The 14,615-nt window shown below is 41.3% G+C and overlaps 1 protein-coding gene and 1 long non-coding RNA gene across 2 annotated transcripts; both read right to left on the bottom strand.

The window, feature by feature from the left end:
- Positions 1-938: 938 nt before the first annotated feature.
- Positions 939-5,686, bottom strand: ACOD1 (aconitate decarboxylase 1). The gene is made up of 4 exons (XM_050332164.1): positions 5,666-5,686; positions 5,334-5,462; positions 3,144-3,349; positions 939-2,212 (listed from the first exon to the last, which is right to left on the bottom strand). The coding sequence occupies exons 1-4, from the start codon at positions 5,684-5,686 to the stop codon at positions 1,261-1,263; spliced, it is 1,308 nt and encodes a 435-aa protein (XP_050188121.1). The 3' UTR covers positions 939-1,260.
- An 859-nt stretch (positions 5,687-6,545) lies between these two features.
- On the bottom strand, positions 6,546-14,332 carry LOC126649186 (uncharacterized). Its single transcript, XR_007630991.1, has 3 exons — positions 14,284-14,332; positions 13,245-13,375; positions 6,546-6,689 (listed from the first exon to the last, which is right to left on the bottom strand). It is a non-coding gene; the product is annotated as an uncharacterized LOC126649186 (long non-coding RNA).
- Between the last annotated feature and the right edge of the window lie 283 nt (positions 14,333-14,615).

The raw sequence follows: 14,615 nt of genomic DNA, 5'->3' as shown, positions 1-14,615 counted from the left end.
CCTGGAAAGTCTTTAAGTGAGTATAAGAAATGGACTTCTGAACTTTTTGCAGAGCCCTTAGGTAAACCAACTTTATAAACCACGATCCAGCACAAATGAAAGCATTATCTGTGGAAAATAGACAAGTTTTGCTCTAATAAATGGAGCCATTTGAGATTTAGTTAGTAAAATGAATTAGCTTTATTTCATGACTTTTTTGCATACATAGTTTAGTACCCTGAGGAAGATTTTATATATGTTAGAACACATGCTTTGATCTTACAAATGTCAACAAAGGTTGTCCGCTTTTCTTAGAAGCACAATCTGTCAAGGCTTTATACTCCTGAAGGAACAAAAAAAATTCTCAGAATTCATTATTTAGGTGCATTGATTTTTGCTGTGGACACTTAATTGCCTCGCATAAGAAGTGTTCTGATGCTCACAGGTCCCTGTCACTCATGCCAAGTGTACTGTAGCCTAAGCTTTGCCGTGCCTGAAGGAATCTGAACTGTCATCTTGTGCTAATCATGTCATGTTGAGCAAGCACCTTGTAACTGGAGCGGGAACGAAACAGGAACAGATCTGTACCACAGAGCAGCCAAAAGATGAAATAACGCTTTTATGATGAGGAGTGTTGAGTTGTCCCTGTAGCTCAGCAGCTGGTGTGATCAGGATGTGCACTGGCTTTTAGCCCATCACTGCAAGGCCAGTCATTACAGCAGAGCCTGACATGTTGCAGAGTATCAGGTGCTACTACTTTGTATGTGCTGTGCTTATTTTAGCCCAAATGTCAAAGCCCAGATGTAACAGGTGGCCTCTTCAAGGAGGCTGTAGAGATAAATCTACAGAAATAAATTATATATATATAAAGGCTTTATTATTCCCTGTCCTTCTACCAGTGATGATTTTCACAGACACAGCATTTCCATACTCCTCCAGCATTTGGATTTCCTGCATGGAGTTATTTAGGAGAAGCAGAACATAGATTTTTGGCAGAAGAGCATGGAGATTTTTGTGTTGTGCACAAGCAGTGAGTGCTCTGCCTCTAGAGGAACAAAGATAGCTGAAGTCGGCTGTGCCAGCAGAGGATCTTCTGTTCAGCCTGACTGAGCTCTGCACGTACACACTAAATTATTTACTTAGTCAAAACCCACGGTACTGGACTGAACATGATTCTTGCGTTACAAGAGTCTTATTAAAAGTGCTTGAGTCACTAAACAAGAGTTTGCCCTGAATTTTGTGTTTGCTCTGTGAACAGCATCTAGCTTTCGTCTGGACCATTCAAAAGCGCAACTTCTTTGAAAGCTCTCTAGTTGACTGTCCTGATAGAAATGTACTTAACACAGAACAGTCCTCTACTTTTTCCAGGTTGTACACGGTCTCTATGATGCCTTCTGTGGCTTCTGCAGGCAGGACGCTGAGGGCATTGGATTGAAACTTTTTCTCCAAGTCCTGCTTTTTCAGAGGTTTCCTCCAGTGTCCGTAGAACGTATCGCAGCGGTCACTGATCATGTTGCCATCCCGAAGTGTGACACTCACTTCACAGTAAAGACTCTCAAAGCTGGGTGTGTTATCAGGAGGGTGCTCCAGCTCAGTTTTGCGGAGGAGCTCCTGCAAGGCTGGCCGGTGAATATTCTCACTGGTGAAGGACTGGACTGACATGCTGCCATCCAGCAAAGCAGAGCATGCAACAAACTGGAAGGAATGTCGTGCTTCATGTTCTGAGGCTGGGCTGGGTCTGTTCACATATTTGACCTCAGGGACTTTGAGAATTACTTTCTCAATTTTATCAAGAGGGAGCAAGTTGCCACTGCTCTCCACAAGCTTCTTCCTAACAGAAGATGCTGCGTCAGCCACCCAGTGCGTTCCAAGATGAGCAGGAAAGCGTTTGATGGCCACATCTTGCTGGTCCAACAGCCAGGGGTAGGACTGCAAGGTTGGCAGGGTCTGTGGATTATAATCTGTATAAAAGGCACCTATCCCCGACTCCATGTCCAAGATCTGTTTGTTTCCTTGAAGGCCCTGTGAAGCCAAGCAAGCTGCTTCCAGTCCATGCTTGGCAGCATTGCCAACGTGGAGGGGCTTTGTTTGGGTTGCTGCATTAGCCAGCGGGGCGCCTGCATAGGAGGCAGCAATGGCCAAGGTATTTTTACATCCCAGCTGGTCAAGAGCTAGCAGTTTAGCACAAGCTGCTGCACTCCCCATTGTACCAACCACGGTTGGTGGGTGAAACCTGAGAAAACAAAAATATCTTCATTACCGTGTTTCAAAAATTAACCTGAATTCACTGTATACACAAGCTTTCTGTTCACAGCTGTGGAAGACAGATTGGACCATACTGAAACACACATTCAGAATTCATGTGCAGACCTAACGGAAAGAGTTGTCACTTTTCCCCAGGAACAAGTTAAACTGGAATAGTACCACTTGCAATAGGTCCTCCCCAGAAAACAATTGAAATGTTAGAACTGTTCATGGTTCAAATCATACTGAACAGAATAATGAGAAAAGCATCACGGTTTATAGTCATCTATAAATGACTCTAAATAAATTTACAGTCACATATAAATTTGCATTTAATATGATATTTATTATACTAATTTAAATTAATATATTATTATAAATCTATAATAATTCATAGTCATCTCTAAATTACACATATCAGGGGAGGCGAGTTTTGTTATTCTGAACTAGTTTTGCAAAACTGATAGAAAGAACACACAGAAAATAGCAAGAAGACAACTAGGCCATCCCACACTTCAAGGCTTTCCCCTAAGCACATCGCATTTCCTTGGGCTCTGCTCTGAGCCCAGCACTGGTGACTCCTTTCTGCTGAGAGCAAGCTGCTGTTTGCAAGTGAGGCATGATTGTATGTATTCATGAACGCCTGAGATTTCTAATGTTAAATGTTGCCCTTGTGCTGCTCTTTTTTCTCCTTCTTGTGAATTGGTCAATGCTTTCAAAAAGGAATCTATTAACTAAAGCCTAAGGAGTCAAGTAAGTGTATTTACACTTAAGATGACCCCTTCCTAAATTTCCAGACAAGCAGCATAGAAAATATGAATAACTGTGCCATCTGTATTTTAACTGACATGTAATTAAGTATATTAACATTGAGAAAAAAACCTTCTGCTCAACTTCCTACTGGAAACGTTTCTATGTACCTTTTTGGAATATTCCTGGCTTCGCTGGAGAAGCGCAGCAGCCGACCTTGCACTTCGATTCCCACATTGAAAGCTAAGAGCAGGTCAAGACCTGAGATTTTTTTCTTCCAAGGAAAAGCCTCTGAGAGCGCAATGACGGCAGGGAGCACAGCCCCGGATGGGTGTGTGGCTGGATGCCAGGTGTCGTCAAAATCCATAGAGTGCACCTAATGGAAAGAGAAGCATTGTTTTGTCATTAGAAATAAACTCTGACTTGGCAAGGTTGGCTCAGTCAAATGGAACTACTGTAACTGGTATAAAAAAGCACCAAATAACTAGATTTTCCTTAGAAAGCAAACCTTCAAAATGCTTGAAGACCTTTACTCCCAACATGGCTCCCTGAGAAGTGGTAATGCAATAAAAATCGTGCCTCAAACGAGTATAACTCTAATTCAAGTTGCACCACACTAAAACCTGTATGACAATGATTCCTTTTTCCCGCAATTGGTTTTTGCTGCTTTAATTAGACTTGTATAATTAAAGTAGCAGTTCTAGGTCCACCATGTGAACGCTGAATTTGCACTTCACCCAAAACATAAGGAAATATAAACATAATGAAATTACTTCCCCAGTGCTGCATCTGATGCTGCCATTAGGACTCACACCATACAGCTGTAGCAGTCAAACCCATACTGCTCAATGAAAGTTTTATTATCAGAACTACTTCTCCAGTGCAACTATCCACAAGCCTGCAAATGTGCAGGAGGCTTTAGCCTGAACTTTCAGCACATCCAAACAAGACTTGTCACATAAAGAACCAGATTCCCTTGAATTGCTGAGAGTAGGAGAAAGCTACAGTCGTAGTACTGGGATGAGCTGCTTAGGGGTAGAAAGTATCCAAAGTGGTGCTTCTCTTAACTCTGCCCAGAGCCCAGTTGCTCATGGACATGTTGGGCATTCTGAGCATGGCATATGGCTGCTGTTTTGGTAGCAGACGGCTTCAGGTAGCAGTGCAGTGCAGTGAGTGTTTGTAATGTACTGCTTATCAGACATGTTCCCTCCCCCACAAAGTTCTGAGAATCCTCAAGGGCCTAAGAGCATTAGGGACAGCATTTTTAATAGCACAATAATACACCAAAAAATGACGTTCGCATCTATTCACCCATGTGTTACTTCAGAGCAAACTAGGAAGGTGCTCAGGCTCCCCAGTGCTCAGGTTTTGCCTTGTAATACTGGGAATATGCACTTATGAGGACTGTGTTTCTGAACAGATAAAAGAAAACCCAGTCTCTGCCTCAAAAAACTTTGATGCCATCTGGGAAGCTGCCCTGAAGTGCAGCATAAGGAAAGTTGAGTCCAGTACCCAGTAAGCTGTATTTCTGGTGTCCTCAATAAGTGCTTATAATTGACCTGTGACCGAGATGTAAACGGAAATGATCATGTACCTGCTGACGGCCAGATTTGAATATCACAAGGGCTGCTATGAGCTGAGAGGTACCAGATCTCATTTCCAATTTAATTTTCTCTACATTGGAAATGAGCTTTTAAATTGGACCTCTGATTTTGTTGTTACACTAATTTAAATAGGTTTAATAGTACCATTTCCTTGGTCGGCCACCTTCTCTAGTTTTGCATAATTGCCAAATTTGTCTACCCCACCTCTTATGCATCTTTCAATTTCAAATGGTTTCAGCCTCAATCTGAATTTAGAAAAATGTCTGGGGAGTCAGTTATTGCTTTAATGACAAAGTATGTGTCCAAAATATATAACTGGCTTTTGCAAACTGGGTAACTGAAGATTAAATTGCCTTGTGATGTTGTATGTGTGCGTATCTACATGTGCATCTGCCTATGTTTTTCTGCAGGTACACTTTGCCAGTTGGCATGGAATTTGGATCCTAGTGAAATCAGTGACATCTAGAGTGTCTCTTTCTAAGCAGCTGTAGCAAGATTGTAACAAGCTGTAGAGTTCTGACCTTTGAAAACAGTCCCAGGTCCCATATTAAAGGTACAGTATGCTGTTGAGTTGGATCAGATATATGTTACAGCTTAAGTTCAGTCTCATTGGAAGGAAGTTGAAGCACATTAGAACTGTCTAGGAAAGTTTTGTAGCAGGCTTCTGAATAAGATTTTTGGAACATTCTGTTCTATCTTGAGCAAGAATGACATCAATTAGTGTGATTTAAGAGCAAATAAAAGAGCATCCCTTACAGCCACTCCATTCACAAAAGCTGCATACAGAGGAGGCAGTCGGAAATCCAAGTGGCCCCAGATGGTACTGGATAAATCTGAGCTGTAGATCTGAAACAAATTGACATCAGTTAATTCAAAGTCCTGAACCTAAAGATAAAAGTGTGCTGTATCTCTGATGTAACCGAGACCAGACCATATCCTCTTGGGACCTAACTGTTCCCTTTGATGTGAAAAATTCTGTTCTTTCAGAAGGTATGACAAGAAACTCAGTTTACTGTTGGCTTATGTCCTATTCCACTCAAACAGAGCTCAGGGGGCAGACCAACAGCATCCACTTGGCCACTCAGTACCTTCACAAAACCTCTGGCCATTGATATCTCTTCTCACCAGCCATCGACAGTTCCCTCAGAATCACAGAATCAATTAGGTTGGAAAAGACCTCTGAGATCATCGAGTCCAACCTAAATGACAGGACTGTCATCATCTTGTCGGACAAGATGTGCAGTTAAAGGTTTCGGTTTTCTGTGTTTTAGTGAGACCCTGAGTAAACGACAGATGGCCTCCTGGTGCTGCAAAATGAATCAAAGGACATAAACTACCATGGTTTGGAAAGGGGTGTTCTCTGTGGGAAGAGACCTACCAGCACACAGAGCTCTGGAGCATGAGTCAACTAGGCAGGTCTGAACGATAAAATAGTGGGCTAAATTCCTCCTCATTAATGCACTCCTGTACTGGAAGAGCTTTTCTTCAGGATCAAGTAATCCTCTAGTTTAAAGAGAGAAAGACTAGAGGAGAAACATGGCTAATGTACCTTAGACAACAATTACGTTTTATGGACTGGAAGTAACCCACTACTAATTCTCCATCCCTTTAACTGTCCCTTAATTTGAAAGGCTGGTGATAAGTAGTGTTTACTTTGGAGATGCTTTTAATAAAATCTCATAGGTGAAAGAAAGGAATGGATTCTTAATTCACTGTGTCTGCAGAGGGGGATCTTAGGATACAGACTGATACACAAACTGTTGCCCATCCAGAGTGAAAAGTACTTGAGCATTGAAGTTTCCCTGTCTCCAGTGGAAAGAACACCATATGTCTCTTTCCATCCACAAAAGAATTTCACTGTGGCAAAATTTCCCTTTTATAACCCAAGTTTTCCCTTGCTTGTCTTAAAGATAAACCTTAGAGTGTGCTATAAATGCCAGACACTTTACCTTACTGTACCGTGGTCACTTTGTGGCAGACCTCAGTGCTGGTACCCAGAAGCCCCACTCCAAGAGTATCCAGAATCATTCGTTTGCTTCTCTCAATTACTTGGTCTGTCAAATGATTTGCATTCAAACCATGAATCACACTGGCAAAATTTCCCGTAATTGTCTAGGAAGGGAAAAAAATAAAGAAAAAGAAGAAGTAGATATTTATCTATATTTTAAGGAAACTATGTTGTGGTTTTTTTTTTCTTTCCTCTTTTTTTGCTTTCAGTTTTGGGCTACTGTTTAGCATGCTGGCCATTTTTGTTGTCCTGCCCCTGCTTATGTGAATTGCATCAGCATTACTAAGGTTTGAATTCTTCCCCTTTTTATTCCCAGAAATGCCACTGTGTTATTTATACTTTATTTATACTTTCATCATCATCCCTTTCTGTTCTGTATTTCTTCTGCTTTCTCATTGACTTGAATCCTTGAGAATATGTACTGAAGGTGCTAAAACTCTGAAAGATTATCTCTGTCTATCTCTAATGACTATTCACGCACACACATATAAAACAAATAGAAATCTGTCTTTCCATAGCACCTTCTTATTGCTACTGAAATCAGTGGAAAAATGGCATTTCAAGCCAGTGCAACCACTACCACATAAGAAGGCAAGATTTCATCTCCCTGATTAGCAGCATTACTATCCCAAATCTTGCCGAGCTTGGAGCTCAGTGTGAGGCAGGACTTGGCAGCCCTATCTTGCACATCTTGCTCATAGCTTCCAGCTCGCATTGAATTCACTCTCAGCTGGAGTCCCAGCTTTTCTCCAAGGCAAGATCTTGCCTCTTTGAAAAGCAGTAGCTCCTTGTTCCTGGATCATGCTGATCTGGGATTTATATATATTTATTTTCCTCTCCTATTGAGCATTGACCTATTAGGCAAATTCAGGCTGCATCTTGGCCAGAGCTGTGAGCTACTGTTAGTATCTATATTAGAAACTCATCTAGAACTTTCCTCTTGAACCATTAGAAATGTCCCCCTGTAGAGATATACATTATTTACAACCAGTCTATACACACAATTTCTTTTTTATACTGTCATTACCTAATATACATCTTCTCTGTCTTTGGAAATTGTCTCCTTCCATTTCCCCTCATCCTTCCCCTTCCTTTACTCCCCTGCACATATCCACACAGAGTTATGGTATTTCCTTCTGACCTTCATTTTGCTAAGTTAAACAAACCAAACAGCTGTCTCTCCTTTATAATACAAATTCAACCCTACTATGCTCGTATCTTTTCATTGCGTTGTTTCGCATTGGATTCCTTTTTTTCTAGCAGTGGTGACCAGAACTTTACCCTTTAATACACGCAAGTTCTCCCTTTAGCCTTGTACTAAAGCACTGAGATTTTCTTGAGGAAGCAGTTACAAGCAGTTTAAAGCAGTGAACACATATCCTGTACTGTGATGTACACCTAGTGAAACACAGAGAGTGAGGATACAAAAGCTTAAACAGAGAAGTGCATCTTACAGTGCAAAGAAACAAGACAGTACCTTTGCCCACATCTTGTAGGGGTGGTGCAAATCCCAGAGAGACCCAGCAAATAAGTTGCGATCAGTGAGCAGGGGAACTCACTTTCTCACTATTTATATGTGTCTGTATGGGGTGGGGGAAGAAATATTAGGCCTTTCTTCTTGCTCAACTTGTCTTGTCCGTTTCCTCCTCTGCCTGGAATTTTTTTTTTCTTCACTTTCAACTTTCCTCTGACTAATTGTAGCATAAACCGCTGGGACTTGTGGGGTAGGACTTACCCAGTCACGTTCCTATGTTATGTAAATTGATATATGCAATACTTCACTATCAGGTAGAAACTGATATATTAATTCAAGTGTCTTACATTTGGTAGCATGGAGAGGTATGTGGAACTAAAATAATCCATGGATAACTCTACTGGTTGGGAAAGCAATCAGTCCAGTACTAGTCTACAGGATGGCAGAGGCTCTTTTAGCTTAAAAAACCTGTTGTTAGTTTGTTTGTTTTTTCTTCTTTTGCTATGTCTCTATAATACATACAATTCAGAATGGGAAATGTATGCCTTAAGAATTTCAGACCATAATTTGGATTAAGGCAGCTCTTGGCACTTAGTAGTGTTTTAACAGCATGAATGTGTTAGCGATAGGTTGTGAATGAGAAATCTCTGCCCATCCTATCAGGGATGGAGCGGACCCCCAGAGGAGTATAACTAGAGGCCACAGAATAATTCTGAAGTAACTAAGTAATGTCTGTCTGAAGTGTGGGAAGAACCTGGATTATGCAACTAAGTATCAAGTCTTCTCAGGCTTGCAACCTTGTACTCCCATGCTTAAGTGCTGCCTAAAACTTACACTTAGGAACCTCGTCCCTTTTCTCAGAATAGCTTCAAATAATTTTATAAAGACTTATATAACTCCTGAGTGCTTCCAGGTAGAGAACACCATGGGTCTACACGTGAAGTTAAGCATTGTTTTGAGTGGTTCTAACCCCTACTGCAAGGTCCTGGTTGAGGCTGCGTCCCTTCCCCTCACCCGTCCCTGGAAACCCTCCATGACACCGGCACTGATGCTGAGCAGACTCCTTTCTGAGCTGGTCCAGCCTGTCTCCAGATCTAGCTCACTGACTGTCAGCTGTCAGGCATGACTGAATTTCATTCCCTTGGAAATGCAAAGTCAAATCTAGCAGCACAAGCAGAGGGAAAGAGGAATAGGGCAGGCAGTATGCTGTGAAATTTTGGGAGGCCACAGACAGGTAAAAAGAGAGGAGAGGGGATCAATTATTCTCCAGAAATTGCTAACCCAGACATTTGCCTATTTTGCCTATGCTTTTACCCAGTTTTGCTTTTGGTTGTTACCTTCAGGTGCTTAACCTGATGCTGAAAATTGCACTGGCTAATGGAGTGCCTAAAATAGATAAGATAGAGTTAGATAGAAGAAGTGATGAGTCAGTTCATGAATATAGCCAAAGAGCCTGAGGCCCAGATGCCTAAAACTCAACCCTACAAATACATATAGAATTTTGTACAGGATAACCTGCATTAAGTGCAGGTTATTTAAACCCTTGTCCTGACTTTCTTTTAAATATGAGCAGCTGTTCAGCATGGCTACTAAACCTATTCCCATACACATTTCTCTATGAATATGCCACAGTTTCCTCACTCATGCATGCATAACTTGCATCTACATAAAACATCCCAGCACTTTTCCTAGCTCCTGGGTGAAATGTGTGCTTTGGCCAAATCCTGACCCCACGGGGAAGGAGAGCCAGAATGCAAATCAGTTCTTCTTCCTTGCCCCATGTATTTCCACACTGAGGAAAACCTCAGAGGTAGCCTGGATGTGCTGAAAATTTACCTTTGGTGCTGATAAAATCCAGCCCACATAATGGGAATGCTTACATTGACAAGGTTGGCAATGGTTCAAAGGCTAATAGAAGTCAATGCTGCTGGAGTGATAAAGGGAAAGGTTTTGTTAACTTTCACTTTGTGCTTTCAGCTCATTCTTCCCTCCAGGAAAAATGGAAGTAAACATTTAAATTCCAGAACCATAGAATCACAAACTGGCTGCAGTTGGAAGGGATCCCCAGAGATCATCTTGTCCAACCTGACTGCTCTAACAATGCCCCCCAGAGCAGACTGTCTAGCTCTGTGTCCAGTTGGGTTTTGAATTTCTCTGAGGACAGAGACTCCACAGCCTCTCAGAGCAACCTGTGCCAGTGTTTGACCACTAAAAAATATTAAGACCCTAAAGTCAGTCCTCTTTCAGTCATCTTTTTCCTTTACCTTTAGGATATAATTTATAATCCCGTTCTGTTTCTCATTTCTTCCTCCTCCTCAGCTGAGACAGAGGTCCAGCTACCTTTAATCTCATGATGAGACTCCAAAGTGAATTCAGAGGGGAGTCAGAGCTTGTGATATGCCTTGCAATGTGATGTGTGATCTGCACTGATCTCAGATATGTGGTCACTTCCTCCTTGATTGAAGGATGGATTGCCCATGCATAGCAATAGTAATGCTATTTAAGGACTGAACTGAGATATTAGAAAAACTGACTTTTGGTTAAAAAAAGGATGAAGTGAAACTGTAAATGCACATAATTTCTTGGGAGACCAATTTCCAAACTGCAGCCTGCAGATTTCGGAGTCAGGTGTGCACTGTAGACTGTGAGGGAAAAGAAAGCAATGCGATTATCACTGCAGGTGGAAGAGGCATCTATACAAAGTCCTGTACCTCCACAGGAGAATTCCTAGGGGTCTAAACAGAAGAAGGTTGAAACTCAGTGACTGAGATTTTGGTACAAGCTGTCCACCCTGACAAGGGAAATCTGCTGCTTTCCTCTTCTTTGACACAATACTCATGGTTCAGCAATTTGGGCAGACAATTTGATAACTAGTGAGCATGGTGAAAAGACAAAATACGTTCATCCAAATGCCATTTGCAACATCGTGCACATCTACAGTAATGAGCTGTGTTGATTACAGAACAAGACTTCAGAAAACCAGTGCCCCACAGAGTCTATTTTCGCCTGCTGACATCACATTTTCAAACTGCTTTTTTCCTTCTTTTACCTCCAGTTATTTTAGGCTAAACTCTGCCCACACCTGCAGGCTGTATGTTTGCAATTGAAAGCAATTTTGGCCCTAGCCTTATGCTCCTTTTGTTCTAAATAAATACAAGAAGTTATGACAAAATACAGAGTCCAGGCTTCCTTTTCTCTATGCCAGCTTTTAAGAAGTAACTTTGTTCATGGCCTGTGCTAAGATGAGAAAACAGGAGGCAGGTGCCAATTATTCTCTGTTTACAGAGATTCTGCTGTTGCTGGGGGTCTGGAAACAACTTTTAACTGCAGGACCTGCTCCTTTTCTCTCTACTGGGATATTTTAAGTACAGTAAAAATGTGAGAATCTTAGCAAATGGTCTGGAATAGGTGGCTTGATTTAAACCTGTTACCAGCCCTACAGCCATAAATCTTGTGATCCTGTAATTCTGGACCACTATTTTTATAGTCTCCTGTGCCTTTTTTTCCCTCAGGCCTCCCTTCCTATGTTCATCCCAACAACAGTTATTGAACCAGACAGCAATAACACACAGCAAATGTAATAATCAATGATTGAACTATGAAATGTATCATTCTAGAAATTTCTAGCCTATAGAAGTTCTCCTATTCACCGCCTTGCATAACTAGTGGCAATGGCAGTGCAATCTCTGAGAAGTTAACATCACCCTTGTTTCCTTTTTTCAATTTCCCCACAGCAAATCTTGAAAGTGCCCTCCCATATTCTGGTAAAGGTTGCTACAAGTCAATGCACCAGGTCCGCATTACACTGCCCTTCTTGCCTTACTAAATTAGCAGTGCTATTCCCAAAGGCAAGACCTCAGTGTTCATTTAAACTTATAATGTAGATGCCTGTCTGCTTAAATGATCTGTAAGACAGAGGTACCAGGTGTAACTGGGATATACTATGAACATGGTTCAAGCTGCTCCACTAGTAGCAAAAGAATGTTTGAAGCCAAAGATCATGTTGCTGAATGATTATTGCAGTTTCAACACCGTTTATGGAGTAGTGTGAAGAGGCCTTTTCTGTAACAAAGTAGGAAGACATCTCAGTTCCATGAAATTCCTGTTGACCCAGTGCGAATTTTAGCTCTCACCAACACTAAAGCCTTTACCTGTTTTGCTGGTGTCAGCACTCAGATACTGACAGTGGAAGGGGCTACACCATGGTAGGCTGCCTCAGGTTCACGGCTCAGGAGGAGGAGGTGGTGCAGAGGAAGGTGACACAGCCAGCCTCAGTAACCAGTAAACCACCTCTGCACCCAGGGGTACCACCACTCCTCCCTGGCATGCCTCACAGACAAGTTCCCAAAGATTTTATTCATCGCACTCTAGCTTCCTACTCTATTTTCTAAAGAAACAAGGTTACCTCGACTAGTAGCAGGTGGCTGTAAGGTTTCTATTTGGCATGACTTCCAGTATGAATAATAGCAGTGGGTGTGGGAGATCACACAGGTTTTCTGTGTGTGCATAAACTTCTCCTTGGTTATGTTTTTGGCAGCTTGTGGCAGCCTGTAGCACACATTGCTCTTTTGTTCAAGGAGAGCCATGATGTCTATATTATGTGGCCAAAATGCAACCAGATGTCATCACAAGACTTGTGCTATTTGGGGAGATGATAAAACTTGATGAGCATAAATTCAGAGTTTGATTAGTGGAAAAGAAATCAGTGAGAGCACATGTGAGGGATGTGGAAATTTTAATTAAATTATCAGTGGAACTCCAGTGGTGCAGATGAGGCATTAGTCACTGTGCTGGGCTGCTGCATCGTACATGGAAAGGCACCCAGAAAAATCATCCTCCTGATGATTTCAGAGCAAGCCCAGGTATCAGGTTGTAATGGGTCCCAGCAAAGCTGCAGGGGTGGTCCAGTGGGGAGATACAGTATCAAGGCGCAGTAGACAACAAGCTTAACCATTAACTAAGGGATAAAAGAGCCTCTCTGCATCCAAACTATTACTCCAGGATTTGGAACCCCTAGAAATTTTCAAAGACTCCATTACAAACTTTTGTATGCACAGGAAGGGCTAAAATAACACCCAAAGCATATATAGTAAAACTAGAATGAATAATAAAGCAACATTCTTGAAAGAAAAACAGGCATTGGGAGAAAAAGAATCACCTAATTTTGTTGGAGCCCATAATTTACCTGTCAGCAACTGCAGAAGACTTGAGACAGGTACTGGGAGATGCTGTGTGAGTTAGCAGAATCGTTCCTCCAGATTTCCCTGCAAACATTTGCTCAGCTGCTCTTAGCTTAGTCTGTCCCAGTCATAACCACTGTGGAATGATTTAAAAAATAAATCCTGTTAGAAAAGCCACAGAGTACTTGTTGCTAATGGATTGCTTATTCTGCAAGCTCATGCCATGGGTTGATTTTTTTCCCCTTCTCTTAACTGCTGGTCAGCAACACCTGCTCAAGACAAGGAGCCTCATTGAGGTCCCTGAGGCAGCCTGGGTATCCATCAGGGACACACGTGTTGCTGCTCTTGAGCATCTCTTTTGGAGCACTCCGGCAACTGGAGAAGACTGTTTTCCTTCATCTGTGGTTGTACCTAGCTAGATCATGCATTTTCCATCCTGATATATTTCAAAAGTGCCAAGGAATATTGCAAAACAACCTAAAATTACACTTTAAATGCAGCAGTCTCTGATTTACAGAGCAATTATAAAACATGTCATGGTAGTTATTAGCTGTGAGATTGAGTATTACAAGTTTCAGGCTGTAAAACATACTGAGGAATTTTTAACTGTGATTGTATATTCACCTCTAAAGAGAAAATGGGCTTAATTACACCAACATTTATAAATGGGAGAAATAACAGCAAAAATGGAAGAAAGGTTAAATTTGAAGGCAAGAGCTGAGAATACATAAAACATTTATATTATTACACTTCTAATTGAACATCTAAGCAGAAGCTAATGATTTGATTTAAATTGGTCCTTTTTACATAAGTAGCATTTGAAGAATTTTGTGCTTTAGAATTTATAATGACACTATTTTTCCCTATGATTACTCATCTTCAGCATAGTAGATTCAGCCAGATGCAGGAAGAATTACAAATCAAGAAAAATAACTACTTTCACAAAATGATAATAATGATGACTCTTCAGTATCAGCAGGGTTTAAAACAATTCACCTAAAAATTAAACCTATTTCCAGATGCAGTGGACAGTATTTTATTTACCTTTTCTCTCCCTGCAGTAGTCCCTCCTTGTGTGGCCTTGGATGTTGCAGGAACAGTAGAGTTAGCTGTAAGGAAAATAATATGATGTTTGAGTCTTGCATTATTTTTTTAAAAAGGTCATATTCAGTGAGAATAGATGGTGTTAGTGGCACTATCAACTTACACAGCTGATCTTCCTGACTTTGGTAACTGATTTGGATGGTACAATGCCAGCACTATGACCTTGGGGTTTGTATAATAAGGAAATAAACCATCTTATTTCTCCTCTCCACAATTAGAAGATTTCTCCATTTCTGCCTTCTGGCTATTTCCATTTTTTATCAAACTGGGCA

This window comes from Myiozetetes cayanensis, unplaced genomic scaffold, assembly GCF_022539395.1.
Source record: "Myiozetetes cayanensis isolate MyiCay16 unplaced genomic scaffold, myiCay2020 scf5-8, whole genome shotgun sequence".
Taxonomy (NCBI): Eukaryota; Metazoa; Chordata; class Aves; order Passeriformes; family Tyrannidae; genus Myiozetetes; species Myiozetetes cayanensis.
Note: the sequence above shows the minus strand (reverse complement) of the source record. Positions and strands in the feature narration are given on the sequence as shown.